The sequence below is a fragment of the Polyodon spathula genome, chromosome 22 (genome assembly GCF_017654505.1).
Source record: "Polyodon spathula isolate WHYD16114869_AA chromosome 22, ASM1765450v1, whole genome shotgun sequence".
Lineage (NCBI taxonomy): Eukaryota > Metazoa > Chordata > Actinopteri > Acipenseriformes > Polyodontidae > Polyodon > Polyodon spathula.
In genome coordinates this window covers 20,903,210-20,924,919 of record NC_054555.1, presented here as the reverse complement: position 1 = coordinate 20,924,919, position 21,710 = coordinate 20,903,210, and the positions used below count along the sequence as shown (strand labels likewise).

The 21,710-nt window shown below is 40.6% G+C and overlaps 2 protein-coding genes across 17 annotated transcripts in view; one reads left to right on the top strand and one right to left on the bottom strand.

The window, feature by feature from the left end:
- Positions 1–1,175, bottom strand: part of LOC121296932 (myotubularin-related protein 3-like) — a 52,642-nt gene extending 51,467 nt beyond the window's left edge. For all 13 annotated transcript variants that reach the window (XM_041222874.1, XM_041222876.1, XM_041222877.1 and 10 more), the window contains exon 1: positions 1,005–1,175. The gene's annotated coding sequence lies outside the window, so the exon portion shown is untranslated. The remainder of the gene's footprint in view (positions 1–1,004) is intronic.
- A 59-nt stretch (positions 1,176–1,234) lies between these two features.
- On the top strand, positions 1,235–21,665 carry ascc2 (activating signal cointegrator 1 complex subunit 2). 4 transcript variants are annotated; one of them, XM_041223134.1, is made up of 19 exons: positions 1,235–1,410; positions 3,144–3,242; positions 3,780–3,938; positions 4,184–4,354; positions 6,182–6,311; positions 6,851–6,918; positions 8,197–8,310; positions 8,971–9,083; positions 9,438–9,512; positions 10,086–10,193; positions 10,482–10,550; positions 12,876–12,950; positions 13,491–13,689; positions 14,864–15,069; positions 15,479–15,598; positions 15,771–16,001; positions 18,384–18,474; positions 19,183–19,277; positions 20,157–21,665. In XM_041223134.1, the coding sequence occupies exons 1-19, from the start codon at positions 1,408–1,410 to the stop codon at positions 20,326–20,328; spliced, it is 2,298 nt and encodes a 765-aa protein (XP_041079068.1). In that variant the 5' UTR covers positions 1,235–1,407; the 3' UTR covers positions 20,329–21,665. The 4 variants fall into 4 exon arrangements, with proteins under 4 accessions (XP_041079068.1, XP_041079067.1, XP_041079070.1 ...); XM_041223133.1 differs by having other exon boundaries at positions 10,479–10,550; XM_041223136.1 differs by lacking the exon at positions 1,235–1,410 and adding an exon at positions 1,637–1,735 and having other exon boundaries at positions 10,479–10,550.
- Positions 21,666–21,710: the final 45 nt, after the last annotated feature.

The following is a 21,710-nucleotide window of genomic DNA, read 5'->3' as shown; positions in this document are numbered from 1 at the left end:
TCATTAAATGCATTAAGCTTCAGTATTTCTAAATTTAGCAATATTGAACGTTTAATAGTTATGGATAATAATAATAACAACGACCGCTGTATGATGTATACAGATTTCAGCTCCCAGCTGTTTATTGCCAAGATAGATATAGACATCACCACAGGTAAAAGTATTTTTATACTTCATTTTCAGTTTAATAATAATCCGGTTTCTCATACAATCCTCTCTTTAATCAATTTTGCTTTGTCGCATTGTTACTTAACAAGCTGAAATGTGCTTTTTGACAAACTATATTGACGACAGAGATATGCATATGTTAATTCTGTTTTCAAACGATCAATATAGTTTCCAGCTTTGTTGCAAATTAAAGTGATTTTCGTTTCGGATGCAGTTACACAACGCGCTTTTTTTTTTTTTTTTATTAAACAAAATAGTTTAATTGACTCACTGTGGTATATATATATATATATATATATATATAATATATATAATATATATATATATATATATATATATATATTGGGGGAGGGGGGGGGTGGCGACGGTGTACAGCACATACAGTGCATTCGTCTCAACTGGCATATCACTTTAAATCCCAAAGCACTTGATTACGATTCTTGTAATACCAGGGATTTCTGTAAGCAAACAAGTGATTATGAATGTGGAATAAATGGTTACTGACACAAATACCTGGAATTCTTAGGACGCTTGTGGCATGACAAGAAACATACCTCTCCCTTTCTAACGAAAAATTCCACCCTCTTCCTATGATGCACCCTGTTGTTACACGTCTTTTTCTACAACACCATTCCTGTATTCTAGACTCTAGCTCCCAAACTACGAACCGGCATCTCAACAACCTACACACCAACTTGAAAAGCTGCCCTCCTCGCTAGGGCTCTCCTATCAAGCTCATGTTGTTGTTGTTGTGAGATGGAGGGCGGACCCCCCCGGCGGCAGGAGGAGGCCGCAGCCCGACACACAGAGCTCGGAAGGTACCCTAACAAACTCACCTTTGGGGAGCTCCGAGTAACAGTCAGTTGGGTGTTCCGTCGACTTGTCGAGCACTGGTTAGCAATCAATAATAAATAATGCAATAAATAAATGGTCCACTCCGGCGCTCCTTCAATTAGTCCCAGACCTGATCTGATCCACCATCGCCGCGTAACTAACAGAGCCTAGGGAACGTGACGCAGGACGTAGGAGACGTTAGGGTGCGTTAGCACGCAAATATGGGGGCGAGGTTGTTGCAGACATAAACATCGACAGCGTGTCACTGTATACTATGTAGGAGAAATAAAGCAATGTAACTGAGAGAAGACACGTGCAATCTTGTACAACATCACAATGAAATAACCAGGGACATCGTGTTGTCATTTATTTTCACTGTGTGTAGATCTGAACAAAGATGACTTGATGGTATTTGATTTTTTAATGTTTTTGTGTATTCGATGTACTTGTTAAAGTTTTTCATAAAGTAAAGAAAAACTGTGAAGCTAGTAATCAATTAAATGCACTTACTTAATAAAACAAAACACATGGGTTTGGCTAAAAATTATAAACAAAACGTAATGACCGGTGCTATGGACTAACGTGTGTTTATACGTAAAGAGGCGGGGTTATCGTTCAAAACAACATTTACGTTTACACTGGGCGCCGGAAGCAAAATTTTTGCTGCATCGAAAACGATAGTAGAGCTGGGATACAAGTCTTCAAGTCTTCAAGTCTTCTGTCTTCTATTCAGGTAGCACAGGTCGACGTACAGCACTTGATATGTTTTCATTATTGACTTAATCGGTTATATATTGTTGAGAGAAGGATTTCACTTATAAAATGTTATATTGCTTGTGCTGGACTTGTCGATGACTAGAATTTGTAAAATGTCATTTTGTCCCAAACACATTTTGGTTTGGAAGGATTTGAGTACTCTGTGCAGTAATTGAGGTTCAGATACTGGCGTCTTCATATTTCCTCTGATCTGAGGCAACTGACATTTTGTTAACGTTAAGATTGTAACCAAGTGGTAAGTGTATATTCTCCAATTATTTTTACTATAGTTGAACTTGAAGCAGTACTATTTCGTACATCTCACACATAAATAACATACAAGGACCTGACTGAACTACAGCGTTGTGTCTTAAAAGGTCAGTTGCAACGAACTAAAGTAGCGTACTAACTAACTGGGGATGATCCTGTGGTTGTGCGGAAGACAGCACTGACAGTCTTCAGGGTAGTTTCAATCGCGACGCATCGAGCGAGCGGCTCCATAGTCTGCAGGTTAGGTTTTAAGTTGTTCTCAATTGCAAAGAGCACAACGTATCAGTCGACTGCCACGTAGAGCATTGTAAAGCACGATATTAAGTCAGTCCAGTGAACATAATTATGTGGTCCAGTGGTTAAACAAAAGGGCTTGTAACCAGGTTAAGTAACTCTGCAGCTGATGCATAGTTTACACACCCTAGTTTCTGGAAGTCGCCTTGGATAAAGGCGTCTGCTAAATAAACAAATAATAATACGTAGACGTCATTTCAATTCCGTCAATTATAACACTTTAAAAAACATTTCTGCTAGCTATTCTCATCAACAACTGTTCACTCAGGTACTGAATTTCTTCGTATTGTTATGGAAATGTAACTGACACCTTGTTATATGCTGTATCTCACTTTCTTCAGTTCTGAAAGGGTAATTTAATATCTTTTAAAATGTTTTATTTGAAATTGTACTGTACAAAGCACCTATTGTTTTCACTTGAAGTATGTTATTGTAATTATACAATATAGAAAAATATAAAAAAGAAAAATTTAAGAAAACACCTAACATAATAGACCATTAAAATTCTAGTTGAAATATGCAGCACTTCTCTTATTCTGCTGTCCCTGCCCACACACTGCCATTTCCCATACATGAAATAAAAGGGTAAATTTAACCCTGAGATCTGTATTAAAGTTTCAGCTCAGCTGATCAGCTGGCCATACTAGCTTGCACTTGCCTTGGTACAGATCTAAGGACTCAGATCACAAGTTTCTTGCAGTTGACCAAAAGGGATTCAATTTTTCACTATGTGCACACGTCACTAAACAGGAAAGACAGGGGTCTCCAGTGAAAAAAGGAGGAAAATAACCTCTTGTACTTCTTTTTACTCCCCTCTGCAGACACAGGTAGTGGCGGCCATGCAGAAAATTCCACTGGACGAGCTGCAGGTGACGGAGCGGGATGGGTGCACAGGGAGGGAGCGCACACTGTCAGCACTGGTGAGTCAGGACTGCATCACAGTGTCTACCCTCCACACACACCACCTCTTGTTCTGTGATTTTATTATTATTATTATTTTCTTTCAATAATTGCAGATTTTTTCACAAATGCATTTTACTTCATGTTTACAAATAGTTTGATTTGTCTGATATGACATTCCACTTTAGATTATAGCCCAATATCTTTTAAGTTTTTTTTTTTTGCCATACAATCTTTCATATCTTATTTTACCTTGTGGTAAAGTCCTGTATAGAATCACGGACGTTCCATCCACTATTCTAACTTGTTAGGATTAGCAGCTGTGATACACCGTGTACAGTGTATCCCGCCTCATTTTATATCCCTCCTACACCCCTAATCCTATTGTTTCGTGTAAGACAAGCTTCTTATATAATTCCAATTACATTAATGGCTTTTTGTGTTTTACTAGTACCCGCAGCGTCACACCACACAGGACACTGAGAATTTCTCAAGTATCGTGTAGTGCTTTAAATCAAGCTGGTGTGTCACACGAGCACTGTGATCTGCTGTTTCAGCACCCTGAGAGGATGGAGGAGCGCTGCTTTGTGACGTACAGACCTCCAACACCAGAGGGCTCCCCAGCACAGGTGGAGGAGTACCTGGAGCAGGCCCAGTTCATTGCAGAAGACTTGGACTGGCTGCTGGCTCTTCCACACGATAAATTCTGGTGCCAGGTAAGAGTGATATATTTTACATAGTGCATGGACAAATATTTCAATATCCATACAAATAACGCCATCCTCACTGTACTTTCTCGCTAGTACCATGTTTTCCAGCATGACTTCTTAAATACCACTACCATGTAGTTTTTGATTGTGTTTGGATGTGTATATAAATACTATGACTTTGTAATGCGGTAACTTAAAAGAAATTCGGACTGCAGCACAATAACTTTTACAGCAATGTTTTTGTGCTACAGGTGGTGTTCGATGTGTCTCTGCAGCAATGCTTGGACTCATACCTGCGACTGGCCCCCAGGGGACTGGACTGTAACCTGGCCACATCACCCAGGGTCAACGACATGCAGAGGCACCTCCATCGCAGTGTCTTCATGACGTTTCTCAGGATGGCTACTCACAAGGAGTCCAGGGTATGGTGTGTGAGTGCCTGTGTGCCTGACTGGTCTGTTGTCTGGACTTTCGAGAAATTAATTTGAACAATTTAGCCTGTTATGGTAACACACTGTTGTCATGTGAACACTTCACCGCAGATGGGATAAAGAGCGAAAAGATCAATTATATTATTAATGTGACAACTCAGTTTTGGGATTTAATCAAAACAAATTGCAACTCTGCACATAATGTGCATCTTGTTCATTTGCCACTGCCAGAGGTAGTCATACTTTCTGTCTTTAATTTTTCTGGATCATAGATTACTGTGTTTTTGTATACTTTAGAGCAGGGGTTCCCAATCCTGGTCCTGGGGGACCCCTGTGTCTGCTGGTTTTCACTCCAACAGAGTTCTCAATTACTTAATCAAAACCTCAATTGGACTATTAATTAGCTTAATTTTACCTTTGAATTGTTTTCAGATTTTAAACAGTTTGAGATTTCAAGTTAACAATACCATTTTATAAGTAACTTGAAATCGTCAACATAAAAAGGTCTAATTAAGCACATTATTAGTTCAATTAAGGGTTTGAATGAAAACCAGCATACACAGTGGTCCCCCAGGACCAGGATTGGGAAACCCTGCTTGTAGAGGATAATTTCCGTAACTGCAAATATTGACGATGTTATTGGTTGCCTATAGCCTGGATGTCGCTGGTTCGAGTCTGGGCTATTCCACAGCCAACCGTGAACGGGAGTTCCCAGGAGGCGGCTCTCAATTTCTGAGCGTCTCGTGGTGGGGGGACGCTTAGGTCGGCAAGGGTGTCCTCGGCTTACCGCGTACCAGTGACCTCTGGTGTCTGGCCGGGCATTTCAAATTGGGAGAAAATAACAAAAATATTTGGCAGTGACTATATTTAAATAAATAAATAAATAAATAAAAAAAGAAAATTGATCTCAAAGCACTGATTATCAGTTTGCATGCATTAGTCACCTGCCGCTTTACCTTGTGATTGGTCTTTTGTTATGTTTGTGCTGTGAATAAAGTTTGCTTGGAATAAAAACAACAGGACAAATTTTTCTCAGCAGTCTTTACTCTGACTTTGTTTGGCTGAGCCTCACACACGTTTACTGTGTCAGCCATAGCAACGTGCTCTCCTGATACAGTTAAGGGAAGACGTATATCCACCACAGTCAATAAGGAAAAGTGATGGCAAAAATTACAATTTAATCAGATGTAATTACTATATGCTTGGCTAAAAGTGTGCTGGTAGTTCAGCGCTCCTCTAATTGGTGCCTACAATGTCAGTTGACTACTGTGATCTGTAATATAACAATGCAGATGTATTGGTAGGGGAATCGAAGTCTTACAATTCACTACTCTGTGCTCCGAATCTGCTTTTGTGCCATTCGATACATATGTAGTTTGATTTAATTTTGGAGTACTGTAGTTTGTGAAATGTCAAGAGAGAGTAGTAATCATGCCCTTGAGCTGCAATACTCCAGGAGCACTCTGTGAAAGACCTTTTTAATGGTGTAAGAATGTAATTGCAGCCTAGTGTACCCCAGCTGGGACACACTGCTTTTCTATAATTGGTCATAAAAAAATACAGTAAGTACTTTACCACTGAAATGATACACATCGGTAAATCCCTCTTGCTACTGACGAGATACTGAAACTAATTTGTTTAATTAAAAACAAATGCGCTTATAGCATCCTAGTCGTACAAACCAGCATGACTTCTGGATTTTTCTTTTATTGTTTATTGCTCCTAAAGTAATCCATTCTCTCGCCCTGATTTTCCTCTGGCATGACAGCAAACAATAGTGACTATCAAAGCATTAGTTTCTTTCTTTTTTTTTTCCAGGAACATTTCATCTCTCCTGCTGTATTTGGAGAGATTATTTACAATAACTTCCTGTTCGACATCCCCAAGATCCTGGACCTGTGTATGCTGTTTGGAAAAGGCAATGGAATGCTTCTGCACAAAATGATTGGTCAGTGGCCACCGGGGGATGGGGGGGACCCTAATAAATACAGCAGCCAATCAAGAAATGTCTTGCATATTGCAGCAAGAGGTGACAGGCTTTCAAAACAGTTTTTGTTAAAATAGTATTAAGCATCCTCGTTAGTATTATTTAATCAAGGTAACAAATACAAAAGGGGGTAGGCAACGGGGAACAGGGAATGTTATGGTCCTGCTGGTGTCAAAATCATTTTCTAGAATGTTGATTCACACACACACACACACACACTCAGAGCCCATGGGATATTATTCCAAAGTAGCAGTATAATGGCTACCTGCAATGTCTTCCCATATCTGCATAGCACAGCTCCGATCAGGAGCTTGCTGTCTTGTTCCACGAACAGCACTCTGCACTTTCACTACTGCTGCTGCTGCTACTTATCCAAGGACCTGGGAATTGTATAGAAAATTATACAATGATATGATTTGAAATCACCTACATACTCAGACTGTTGTGGATGCTCTAGGGTTGCTCCTTTGGTCCTGTAACTGCTTTCTTATATATTTCAGAAAACATCTTCACTCAGCAGCCTGGTTACTACAGCGACCTTGATGAGACTATGCCCACAATACTACAGGTACACAAGTGAGACTGGGGAGTGTGACGGGGTACACCCCACCCCTGTGTGTAGTTTGAGTTATTTTGTATTGTATTTGGAGTATTATGATTTAAGTGTATTGTTTAGTATGAAAAAAAAACACCATGTTTTGTTAATTATTTTACAGCACGGATGGGGTTGAAATTCCCCGTCCATGCTAAACTCGTGCAGAATGTGACCATCTCCAGATTGATTAATTTACTACTAACCTGGAGATGGTCACGTGTATAAAAACTGCAGGTTTGGCTGAACAGGGTTAGTATTGGTTCGGAGGTGGAACAAGAGATGTGAATTGTGAGTAAACTAGAGAAAACAATTGCTATTCGCGCTACCTTTAAATCAGCACATTACTTGTTTCTGTGTTAGTTCACGGTTTTGTTTTGTCTGTTTATTTTGGCCTGAAGTAACTTACAAAAATAGATGGTGATTAAGTAGATTCAAGAAAATGCACAGAGTCCTTTTCTTCAATGCATTGCCAGGTTTATTGAAATATGCAGGGAGTCTGGTCCCAGGTACAGGACAAACAGAATACTCATCATTACAATGTTTGCATGACATTAAATACCCTTCTGTATAGATGGTCCACCTCCCCTTTCTCTGACACTTAACCAGTGGTCAAGGTAATTTAATTTATTGTGTGAGTGTGTGTGTCTGTGTGTGTAGGCTAATGTGACAACCTCTGAACTCAGTGCATTCTTCACACTCCTGGAAACAAAAGGTCCATACATCTGCCTTTTGTTATCTTCTTGCGACCCCCTTTGATCCTAGTGGCATTATCTCTTTCGATCTCTCTGAAGTCTTTAGAGCCTGTTCCCTTCTAGTCCACAGCATTGTTATCTCATTAGCTTGTAGTCAATGCTGGGCAAGAAACTTGTAGACGCAATGTCTCTATCAATTGTAAGCAGTACATGCAATTTGAACCAAACAGTCTGCTATCTGCAATATTAGTGTCTTTTCAGAAAAGAACACCAGTATAGCTCTACCAGTCCACATGCGTAGCAAACTGCTAATCAATTCTCAATCCATGTTTTCCAACATGGCCACTGTGCCATTTTGTTTTGTTATTGACAATGTTTTGCTTTATGTTCAAACCTTTTATTTATAATAAACTCCCAGTACTATGTGTGTTTCTTCCTGGTCTGACGTTACCTACAAGCTATCCTGTCCACAGGAAGGGTGGGCAGTGCACAGCTAATATTATAAACATAGTTCAAATGCTAGTTGTGCAAGTAAGAAAGTGTCCCTCTGTTTCCTCAGGTGCTGGACACTATCCTGCAGAAGTGTGGGCTGCAGACAGAGGGAGCCTCCTATGGGCAGCCCCTGAAGCTGGGGGCACAGAGTGCTCCTGGACCAATTGACATGAGTGTGAAGGTAACTAGGAACTGTGTTAAGTTCTACTAGCTTAATAAATTACAGTCAAATCTTTGCAGCCAATAATAGTTTTTCTTTTTTTCACTACAAGCAAATGACAGGAACCTTAAATAGTCATCTTATTAAAAAAATAATAAACAACATAACTTTGTCACAAACCAGTAGATTTCGAGAGATCAGATAGAGTTTTACGTTTCTGCTGTCGTACTTCATGATCTCATCAGTTCTCAGACGCTAAAGCAGGTTGATCCTTGTATGAGAAAAAAAATCAGGTGCTGCAGACAGTCGTGTTTGTTTTGAAGTCTTCAAAAGCTTAAAAGGAGTTGACAAAGTTAACTCTAGCTACTTTAGTGCAGCAAAGAGACCAGGACCCGAGGACACAGTTCAGCTGGAAATTAAGTGGAAATAGAGGGTAGGGGTGGCGAGGGTATGGAATGGGTTTCATAGCCATATTGATATTGAATCACCAGGTTCCTTTAACACCAACTTGACAGTTTTAGGATCAGTCAGCTGCTAGGAACCAAATAAGCATTGATGTGCCGAATGGCCTCATCTCATTCATACATTTTCTTATGTGTTGAAGGCTCAGTACAGGGCCCTCTTAGATGTTAACCTGTCTACTTCTCTCTGTCTCCCTGTGCTGTGACTCTCCATCTCCAGGACTTTGTAGATCTGGTGCTGTACTTGTGTGATACCTGTACCACTCTCTACTCCTTCCTGGACATCTTCCCACCTGCCAGCACCACCTTCCAAAAACACAGCTTCCTCCTCCGGTGAGTGGCAGTGCACAGTAACAATCCGCATGCAACCTGGGGACTACACCTCTGGGGATGTCTCCTGGATAAATCCAGTCACGTACCTATTTGAGACATACATAAACACAACTGTGCACTAAAACAATACATTGGTTATGCACAGAAACATGCACACACATACCCACGAAAAGGAAATCATGCATGCTTGACCAAATCAAACACACAATCACACATTCAGGAAATCTTACACATTCATGCACATGCACTTCCACGACACACACACACTCACTGATGTTTAATTTGGGTAAACATCAAATTATACTTGGACTTTAATGGTGCAGCCAGTGAACACATTCTCATGTTTATTTCTAGGCTGGCTTCTTTTTATGAGCTTTGTGTTCCTGAGCTTGAGAATGCAGTGAGGAAGAGAAAGTTTGAAGAGAAAAGGTACGTTATATCAATATATTGTGACACATGCAATGATCTGCATTGTAGGAGGCGTACATAAAATGGTCATTAGTAATAGTACCACTTATGATGCACTATAAAATATATAAAAATACCATTAAGAAATTATAGTAAATTTTATAATAGTCACCTACACGAGGCAGTCAACTGCTTTCATGTTCCAAAAAACAATACTACAGGTTTTTCCAATACAAGGGAATGACACTGCCTCCACATAAAAAACAGCCACGCGTTTTCAGTCCCTTTTGTCTCAACTTAATTCAGGTTTCACTGTACGATACTAATGTTGCAATATGTCCTATTAAAAAAATAAATAAATAAATAATCACTCTGATACACGTTGCTGTGTTGTGTGTTTCATTAACAGCAGTGGTTAATAATGATACCTTTGTGTGTGTCCCTGCCTCAGAAATGCTTTTTTATTGCTATTGTCTTGGTAGTATGCTAAGGGTAGACAGCATGAGCGCAGTGCCTTACTGCAGATGAGCAAGCTCCACCCCCTGGGTCCCAGTCTCTTCATGCTTATCTAACCTGTCCTGCTCCTCCCCTCAGCCTGCAGGAGGACCTGTGGAGGAGGCTCTCTCATTCACGCAGGAAGATGGTTGAAATTGGCCACCTCCTGATCAACCACACGTGTCTGCAGCCCATTCTGGAGAACAGGTGAGAGCAGATTACAGCAGCAGCAGGGCATACATCCAGTCCTGCAGAGCTCTGTGGAGAGCCTTTGTGGCACCAGTGCTATTCACATAGACCTAAGACCTCTCCTGCATAGCAGGTTGGCAGTTTCCAGGGTTATTATGAGCTTGGTCACATGTGAGCTTGTTATGTATTCCATATGGTTAATGAAGCTCACAGTAAAAGTAGAATTGATCTGATATTTCTATATCTGGATCAGTACTACATGGGCTCAGTACAAAGCTGATTTTTCTTTCTGTTTTGTTTCAGCAGCTCAGAGAATATCCAAGTGTTTGTTGAAGATTTCCTGCAGGTCTTTACAGCTCTCCTTCAAGAAAAGAGGTAATAGGATCAAGAAAGTACTGGCTTCATATTTACAAGGTTATATAAAAACAGCATCTTAAATGTGTTGATGACCTTCACTGAGGTCATTTTAGGTTACTGCTATATACAGACAGTGCAACTATTGCTTTGAAGGCCACCAATTACAGAATTTGGTTTTCCCTGTACGTGGAGATTTTATACAAGTTAATTATTAGTTGTGATCTATTACACCGTGTAACAATTATTATTATTATTATTTTTTTGTTCCTGGGTAGTAAGTGTTATTTCCTAATTGCTTATGCCTCAAAAGTATAGAAAATAGCTATTATTCCCCTCAAACTTTGCTTTTGTGACCAGGACAGTGATATTTTGAAATGTACCTATTTTCCAGAACATTCCAGATAGATTCAGTGCTGAGTAAACTTGGAGTAACTTCTAGAACTTTCCAGTAATATAACTAGTAGTATAAATACAGGGGCCTTAAGCCCACCAGTTCAGTTTAGTTCCAGCTGCCTAAGTGGATATATATCTCCATTTTTCTGGGAGGTCATAGGAGACTTCAAAATGGTGGCATTCCTGATGGGTCTCCAAGGCGGTTTTACCAAGTTTCCCTGCTATCTTTGCCTTTGGGACAGCAGGGACACCAAGGCGCACTACCACAGGCGGTACTGGCCACAGCGGACCGAGTTCTCTGTGGGGAGGAACAATGTCAAGTGGGAGCCACTGGTGTTCCCCCGGAAGGTGCTGATGCCACCACTGCACATCAGATTGAGCCTTATGAAACAATTTGTCAGAGCTCTAGATAAGGAGTCGGCAGCCTTCAAATACCTTCAAGACTTCTTCCCTAAGCTGTCTGAGGAAAGGTCAAAGCCGGTGTCTTCATCCGACCACAGATAAAGAAGATCCTGGAGTGCAATGAATTCCCCAAGAAGCTCACTAGTAAGGAGAAAGCGGCTTGGAACAGCTTTGTCGCAGTGGTTCAGGGCTTCCTAGGCAATCACAAGGCCGAAAACTATGTGGAGCTGGTTGAGACTCTGGTGAAGAACTACGGCACAATGGGCTGTAGGATGTCCCTCAGAGTCTTGATAAATTCAAGGAGAACATGGGAGCGTACTCGGAGGAGCAAGGCGAGCGCTTCCACCAGGATATACTGGACTTTGAACACCGGTACCAAGGACAGTATAACGAGAACATGATGGGAGACTACATTTGGGGGCTGATTCGTGAAAGTGATTTACAGTATAATCGTAAATCTCGAAAAACTACTCACTTCTAAATCTTTTGTAGTCATTTTTGTATTACTTTAGTATAAATACATGTTAATTTGGATTCATATGTTCTTTTGTCATTGGAAATAGGTACATCTCAAAATATCACTGTCCTGGTCACAAACGCAAAGTTTGTGGGGAATAATAGCCATTTTCTATACTTTTGAGGCATAAGCAATTAGGAAATAACACTTACTACCCAGGAACAAAAATTGTGTTAAATAGTGTTATTAGTTGTGATCTATATTTACATTTTCTTGCTGGTCTCTACTTTAAAAGCCCCCTGCCTCAGTCTTCTATTCATCAGAGTGACCTGGTACTACATCACTAACTGACAATACTAACTGCACTGCAGTGACTTAGACTAGTATGCTTTACTCAACACACTTTAAAATATACACATTGCAGTTTTAAGTAAACCTGAAACTGAAGAGTTACTCTGTTAAATGTTAATACTTTGTAGTATTAGACTTAATTGTTCAGAAGGACAGAGTGCTTTGGTGAAGCATCTGCTGCAGTGTTTTGAGTGTTTTGAGTCAGCCAAGATGTTGAAAACTGCTAAATTATTCTTCAGATCCGGTACGTAATTTGTTTTATCAGTGAACATGTTTTCACCCTTTAAGTATAGTGATGTGCACTAGACCCCTTATTCAACTATAGCTGCAGTAATTCAACTCTGTTGTAACAATATTGTTTTATGAAAATAAGCTACTAGTGCAGCACTAGGAAGCATGTTATCAAGAGAGGATTCACAGTGGTTCCAATTGTTTTATTTTGTTTTACCCATAAAGAACCATTGTGCTTGCTATTTCTAACACATGTAATTAGACATGAATTTGTGATGATGGATTCAGTTAAGTCATTTTTTTGCGAGTTATGAATTTGGCAAAACAGTTATTGTAACGTAACTGTTACATTGAAATATGAAACATAAATATGCTTTGGAACACCTATCCCTTGCGGAGATACAAATGTACAGGAAGCTCAATAGAGTAGCTCATCTAGTAAATGCTATGTATGATGCTTTGTTCAGTAATTTGCACATCCCCATACCTTACACTTTCTCTCTTTTAAGATTCCTTGCGGACTATGATGAGCAGTTTCCTGTAGCGGATGATGTCAGCTTGTTACAGCAGGCTTCCCCACTCCTGTATCCTTGATCTGCTGTTATAATACTGTCTTCTAAATAGCCAGTGCACGCTGTGCAACATGAGTCGCGTTTGAAGGTGGACAGTGACAATGAGATAGGGGGGTGTGCCCTTTTTCCAGCAGCCAGGGGGTGGGGAATAGCTTTTGGGCAGTAAATGTACAGCCCCAGTCATTTTAAATTTACTTGTAAATGGATATGTATTATGCATTTCTCTGTATTTAAAGTATTATGGATTTTCTTGTTGTTACTGCGTCTTGTAAAGCGCTTTGTGATGGTGGTCCACTGTGAAAGGTGCTATATAAAATAAAGATTGATTGATTCGACAGCAATTTGGGGTACCACTGTTCATGTCAGACACATAACTCATTTAAATCATTTGCATATATTTGAAGACTGTGTGATTAGACATAAAAAGTTAAGTGGTCTCAGTGGAGTAAAGCTCTAAGCATTAAACACTTTGTTAATCTGAAACCATTAGCCCCCTGCTTTCTACTTCTTTCACCTATTTCTACTGGAAAAGCTTTAACTCTGTACCATCAGAGATGAAACCAGGGCCTCGTACATCCTGCAGGGGATTGACTGTGCCTGGGAGAGCCTGGGGAGGAAGAAGCACAGCCTGCCTCCTGTCCGCTCAACCCCGGCTCCAGAGCTGAGCAGCGAAGCGCGCTCGGAGAGAGAGGGGCCTGAGGGAGCCACGGGTGGGACTGGAGCCCAGCAGGAATCCTACAGCGAGGATTACGTGAGTGTTTTAGGACAGCATGTTCTGCGCTTTGTGTTCTGGAACTAGCACAGTTGTTACCATTCTTTGTTATGGAAGAACAGAAAGATCAAGAACTGGACAGTTTGTGGTTGCATTGTACTAGACAGTGATAGTCTAAACCAACATCTGTTCTAAAATTGCCACCTGAGCCCATCTTTCAGGAGTGATGTGGTGAAATTGAGCTCCATGAATAATGATGTTGTTAACCGTAAAGCATGACTATTTTGTACAAAAAGTTACTGTGACTTATACAGGGAATACTATAGAGGAGGGAAGCCTCCATAAATGATTACAATACAACCTCTCTACATTTAAATATACAGTTTACTGCAGTATTAGTACTGTAATGGTACCAGGTATAGGGGGCTGGGTAGTGCATTTTGACAACTGGGCAGAAAAGTTGCCAGGGGTGAATTTTAATGCAGTCAAGATTGAAATTTGTTTTAGGGTTTACTAGAATAGGCAGGTGTCCATAAATAGGCTACGGGCTGGTTTCACAGACCCTGATTAATGTTAGGCTACCTTGCATAAGGTAGTCTAAGGGATTAGGTTATGGCTGGCCTAATTCTTGTGTTTTGTTGAACTACCAGTTATATCAAGTTTGAGTGTTGCTGAGCTATGCGGGGTGATGTGTGAAATTGACTGCTGTTCTGTGCTGTATTGATGGTATTGTATTATGGTATTGTATTGAATGAGCTGTGCTGTATTAGTGGTATTGTATTCAGTGAGCTGTGCTGTATTGGTGGTATTGAGTGAGCTGTGCTGTATTGGTGGTATTGAGTGAGCAGTACTGTATTGTTGATATTGTATTGAATGAGCTGTGCTGTATTGGTGATATTGTATTGAATGAGCTGTGCTGTATTGATGGTATTGTATTGAATGAGCTGTGCTGTATTGGTGGTATTGTATTGAATGAGCTGTGCTGTATTGGTGGTATTGTATTGAATGAGCTGTGTTGTGTTGGTGGTATTGTATTGAATGAGCTGTGCTGTATTGGTGGTATTGTATTGAATGAGCTGTGCTGTATTGATGGTATTGTATTGAATGAGCTGTGTTGTGTTGGTGGGAGTGTATTGAATGAGCTGTGCTGTATTAGTGGTATTCTATTGAGTGAGCTGTGCTGCATTGTTGATTGCACTGTGCTGTATTGCAGGATGCGGGGGCCCCAGGGTGTACGCTGAGCGCTGGGGAACTGGAATCCCTGGTGTTCCAGGTACGAGACCTGCTTCCTGATCTGGGGGAGGGCTTCATCCTGGCCTGCCTGCAGGAGTACGGCAACAACTCGGAGCGCGTTATCAACAACATCCTGGAGGGCAAGCTGTCCCCCAGGCTGGAGAGGCTGGACCACAGCCTGCCCAGGTGATACACACACACGCACAGACTCGCACAGACATACAGATTCACAGTCACACATAGACACTCACAGACACACAGCAGGGCAGCTGGCAACTCAACTTTTCTTCACAGGTGCATTTATCCCAACCCTGGCTGAACTGGCTGTGAATTTGTGATTTCAGGCTTGTATGGCTCTGTCGCAATAATGAATAGGGAAAACCCATTTGTAATTACCATATTTACTTTTGTTGCCCGTTTTACAGCTTTATTACTACAGTAAATATAGTGGTATCCCTGAACAGATAATAGTCCACTCTTCGCAAGTAGCACAATCATTTTAAATAAACTTTCTGTCTGTATAGTGCAGTGTTAAAATGGGTTTCTGGTATATCACAATTAACATTTGAGGTGTCTACTAACTCCCACCCTTCAGACCTGTGAAGGAGCAGCTGCCGGAAGTCCTGAAGTCCAGATCCAACGTGTTTGACGATGACGAGTTTGACGTGTTCACACGGGATGTCCTGGACACATCACGCATCTGGAAGGGCAGGAGGTGAGAGCAGGGGGAGAGGCTGGGCTGTACCACCCTAGCTGCGAGAAGGGGAGGCCTGGCCTGTACCACCTAAGTCAGTGTATAAAAAGCCACTTGTCGACAAACATTTTGTTAATGTCTTAAATGATGCGTCATCCCGGCCCCTTCCACATTGTTTTGTATTTGTCTGCAGGCAGGGGGAGAGCGCCCGTGCCCTGGTGAATAACAAGCAGCACATTGAGGAGCAGAGGGGCCGCTATCGAGCCTATGAGGTGGTGATGGAGGAAGTGCCAGTGGGGGAGGGGGAGGAGGGCGGAGCTGCGTTCTATAGTGAAGACTACGATGATGAGTATGATGACACTTACGATGGCGGCCAGGTGGGAGCAAACGACCTGGATGAGGGCAGCGAGCTGCTGGCTCGGAGGTGGGTTCAAACAGCTTCAACTGGGGCACTGCATTCCACTGCCAGTGATTCTACAGGTTCTGCATATACTACATTCAACTAGTACAGTGGTCCTCAAAGTAATTTGGGCACGGGCATAAATTGATCTTACTTGTCTGTTTACGGGCACACTGACTATTGGATAAGTTTGTATCTTACACAGTGCCTTCTCGTGAAAGTGGATTCATAACTAAATCTACTACGGTGTTCCCCTTGTCTGGTGAAATAAAAAAAAATAGAGATAGAAAATTAAATTCTACATACTGAAATGTTATTGAGAAAAATAATACCGTTGGCGAAATTCAGTGCTTACCCGGCATATTAACACCCCGTCTCTGCTCACGAATGATTGGACAGCTGTCAGATTTTTCTCTTTCCCACTGGCTTCTCACTCGCCTTCAATTTTCATGCAGAACACTGTGACCAGCCTCTGCTTGCTTATGATTGGACAGCTGCATAAAACTGGGCAGATATTTGAATCTCCTATTGGTTAAATATACAGTCGGTACCTGCACCTGAAACAGACACAGTTTATGTCCCACCCAGCTAACTTATGATTGGGCTACTGCAGAGCCAATGCAGATATTCAATTTGTTGATTGTATCGCAAAAGCCATTCACAAAAAAAAAAAAAATGTTGAGTACGTACAAGCACAGCATAAGCGAGCAGTGCTGTCAACAGATTGCTGTGGCGCTTTTGTTGGAAAACGTGTTTAAAGCTTTCTTTATTTTCCCATGCTACGACCTGCCAGAAATGTATTCGCGACCCATAATTTAAGAACAGCTGCCGCAGGCAAGATGGCCTGGCGCCGCGGGCATGACTTTGAGGATCATTGAACTAGTACATAGTAAAATATATATATATATATATATATATATATATATATATATATATATATATATATATATATAGTTATATATTATTTAAAATCCAAAGGTTTCGCAGATTGTCTTTTACTTTGTTTGTATATTTCATATTACAGGTCCGTTATTTTTAATTTGTTTGGTGTATTTACACATAATATATATTATATATATATATATATATATAAATTATATAAGTATTATATATATATTTAGTATATATATATATTTTGTATTTTCTTTATAATTATTTTCTATATATTGTCTACAAAATAATTATAAATAAAGAAAATTCAAAAAGATATATAAATAAGAATTTTCAAATAAAGATTGAATAAGTGGGTTTTGAAAAGAGGCCAAAAAGTAGTAAAAGACTGGACAGTCCTGAGGGTAACCAGTAGCTGGTTCCACCACAAGGGGACAAGGGAAGAGAAGGAGCTGGCATGGGAGAAAGGAGAGTGAAGAGAAGGCATAACAAGTCGGCCAGTAGAGGATGAGCAGAGAGGGCGAGAGGGACTGTAAGAAGACACAAGGGATTGGAGATAGGAAGGAACAGTATGAGAAATAGAGCGATAGGCAAGAGCAAGGGTCTTAAATTGGATGCAAACTGAGATAGGTAGCCAGTGGGAGTGCGAAGCAGAGGGGTAGCGTGAGAGTAGCGGGGTTGGGAAAATATCAGACGAGCAGCAGAATTTTGAATAAGTTGAAGAGGGCGAATAGCCGAAGCAGGGAGACCAGCAAGGAGAGAGTTACAATAATCCAATCTAAAAAGAACAATAGTTGAGTGGAATAAGTAGATAGAAAAAGGTGGATTCTATAGTTTTTATATAATGTTCAAGAATAGTCATAGACTTAAGCTAAACATTCTGAATGTTTTTTTCTTTTACAAGAACTCGAACTGCCAGAAGCAACCCCCGTGTTTTCAGTCATAATGTCATGTAGCATAGAAACATTGAGTACAAAAAGTATTCACGTATTGTTGTGTTTATGCAATATGTGTATCTTTCCTGTAGGGCAATGTGAGATCAACAAAGTATGCTTACCTGTTAGGCAACACTTACAACAAGAGTGTGTTTTTTTTTTTTTTTTTTTGTTGTTGGTGTTTATGTAGGCTTGATTTTTAAAATGTGATTTTACACTCGGTGTACATGTAACCCTTTTCAAAAGTCGTCATAGAGTTTGAGTAAGATTTGACACATTTTTGTCTAATTTTATGCAAGTATCGTAGTCGAAAACCAACAACACAATTACTTTAATGCAAGATTAGTTTGAAAGATCCCCCGCTTGGGCTGGTTGTTTCTTGTTCACACAACACTCTTTATGTGGAATTAGAAACTAATCTCTTCGGTGAGTTACTGGTGTTTGCATCCAATAGCAACAAACGTTATGCTTTTTTGCTTGTGGCTTTTCAGTATTCCACTCCTGCTAGAACACTAATTACTAGGAGTAGGCCCCCTCTAGCCCTTGAGGCTGTCTCACTTCTCAGTACTGCCCCCCACAGGCCTTTCACCACCCCGCGGGTTCTGCGTGACGGGAGGGAAGAGGAGGAGCTGAAGGAAGAGAGGGAATATGAAGAGGAGGAAGAGGAGAAGGTACTGATTTACTTTCCATGGATAGGAGAATGTGCACTGCACTGCTGCAGAGGTCTGGACTACAGGACCTGCCTGTGAAGAGAGAGCGCAGAGCAATACACTAGAGGGTTAGGTTTCTTACTGTTGTGTCACACTGGGAGGCAGACTGCCTTACAAAATGAAATTGTAAATCTCTTTTTTTTACACGCATACCAGCAAGGGCTGAGGGCTGGATGAGCCATTAACTTCCCCGGGCAGTGCTCTGCCAGTTGTGCACATTTTTTAATAACATTCATTTTCTTGAAGTGGCTTACATATTTACAAAAAAAAATGTAATGGTGGTAGCCTTTATAGTGAGTGTACTGGGTTTTTGAGAGAAAAGGAAAGCTTATTTCCCAGGATCTGTTTATAGTTAGTATTTCAGTTAAAAAATAAAACAAATTTTATCCCCAAAATGAAAAAAATCCTGAAAGTTAAAATTATGAAATGCTTTGGTGCCTGTTGGTAAGCATAGGTGGGTAGGCTTTGTCCTACTGTACTGATTTAAAAAAAAACAAAAAAAACATATATATATATATATATATATATATATATATATATATATATATATATAATATACTGACATAGTGACGTTAATAAGAAAATTGTCTTTTTGGGTTATTGCCGTTATCCAGAAATATACACTAACAATGACTTTCTTAGTTTAAAAAGAAATGTGTTTCCCTGCAGGACAATGCAGTTACGAGGGACCAGTTTGTTCAGGACCCTGCAGTGCTGAGGGAGCGCGCTGAGGCAAGGAGAGCCGCCAACTACAACAGGAGAGGGTGAGGAACATCACTGCTGTCATGTTAAAGCTGTTTTCATGTAGCCACTGGGGCCACCAATTACAAATCTAACTAAGCAAAGACAATTCACAAATCTGTCTGTATAGAACAATATATACTTCAGGTGTTATTTAAAATAAAGTAAAATGTACATAAACAAAAAAGTCACCTCCTTGAAAAACATGATTCCACCAAAACTGTACCTTTCACGATGCTTAAAGCTAATAATAATATTTTTGCAACACCCTTCCCCTCTCTATAGCCAGTAGAACCACAATGGCTGCTAACCCTTAAGCACAGCCATATTTAAATATATACATAAGCACATATTTTATGACAGACTATTATGTTATAAAAGAAATCCACAAGATGAATTCTATTGATAAAACAAAGCGAGTCAGATGACGCACATAAATTGATGTATTTTACCTTGATACATTTACCTTTGTAAGTACCTTGATACGGGGCTTAGGCAGAACTTGCTTTAAACTCCAAGAAGATGTGTTCATGATAACACTCTGCAGACTAAAATCAACTCCAGATTGCCGTGAAATTTAAGGTGGCCAACTGCAGATTCAACTTGATCATTTTAGTCGCCATGTAGAGCACTGGAAATACTCTCTGTAAATTCTTACTACCTCTTGTACTCACCTGGGCCTCCAGTAAATCTGTGTGCAAAATCTCCATACCCCAGGGCTTTTAGTGCTGCCCCCATTGCCATCACTGTCATTGGATAGACAGGCGCATCACAGAATGGCTGGAGCAGAATTGAAGTGTAAAAGGGATACTGTCTGTACTGCACACGTTGGCAGAGGGGATGAATCGGTTTCTTTTGTATCATATATTCCTTGTATGAGTCCTCTGTCCTCGTTTGTTCAGATTCAAAGCCGACATGGCAGGAAGTGCTGTGGGTGCAGCAAAAGGGCGGGGCCAGAGCAAGGAGACCGTGCAGGAGCGCCGCAAGAAGGAGGCCAACAAAAGCAGCCGGGCCAATCATAACCGCCGGGCTATGGCAGACAGGAAGAGGAACAAGGGCATGATCCCATCATGAGGGCTGTTACAGGATGGGCCCTGCTGGAACCTGCATCTCCTCCACACAGCGCAGACATGCTAGCAGCTCTACATCGCGAGAGCAGTGGCAGTAAAATGCAGAGGGGTTCCAGCTGAGATGAACTCTGAGCAGCTTGAGTTGTCACAGCCACGTTCTTTATTGATTTTGGGGTTTTATGTGTTTTGTGTAGGTGGCAGCTTGGACTAGTGGTTAATGCTGAGGACAATGTGCTCTAATGGTTAGAAATGAAAGATTTGAGAAAACATAGTCTGAAGCGACAGAGCTGTGGACTAGATGGCAGTGGCTTACTAGTTAAACTGGCCTGTTGGAAATCCCAGTGCAACCAGTCTCCAACCGCATGACTCCATACTAGAGACCGGGCTTTCACACGAAAATTTAAACTGTTTCATTTCAATGAGAATAAGGCCAGATTTTGGATGTAACAAAATGAAAACAATATATTTTTCAAGTAAGAAATGCATTTATTTACGAGTGGTGTAAACAGTCCCATTGTCCATCACTTAATATTACACAATAAATGTTGCAGAGGTGTCTGGCTGGGGTCCAACCTGAGAATATGTTCCTGATTCTATTTCTTTGGAGGGGTTTAGACAGGATCGACAGACTGGAAGCAGGGTGCCTGGGTAAGCGTTCTTCACACGCTCCCTGTAACCTAAACACAGCAACACAGCAGCCAGACGTGATCTTTTAATAAGCATCTGTATAGATGTCATAAAGTGCTGACGATTATTAAAGCTGCAATGACACAACAATGCAAAATTTTACACTTAAATATGGTGTGTGCTTACTATGTTGTTTTATCAGAAATCAAACATGGTTGATAATCCAGTTAGTTGACATTTTTCAAAGACAGTCTTCAGCTGTAAGGACACAATCTTCCTTCATTTTAAAACCTGCTTCCCACAACGTGAGGAACAAAAACACCTGCTGCTGCTGTACTTGCAGAAGATTTTTGTAAGACTGAAATGTGATTGGAAACTCACAGGGTTGTTGTAAGGTGTTAGGCTTCCACAATATGTAAAAACTATTTCATGCACTAGAAATCTGTTCATTACAATTTAATTGGATTCTGTAAAGCACTCTGCTTCCCAGTGTGACACTACAATAAGAAACATAACATGCTCTAGAGCATTGTCACGATGGGAGGTATAATGGTGTTCTTTCTCAGAAATATTTTGGCTTCTTACCAATTGAGTTTTCAGTCATACAGTTCCATGCAGTTACAGTTTAGTGGTCAGAGTATAAGGTCCAGGACTAAAAGTTATGGTTTCAGACCAAAGAAAAACATTCCATAATGCTTGCTATACTGGTAAGTCATCAATATCTGACTCATGGCAAGCCCAATATTTTGTAGTGATGGC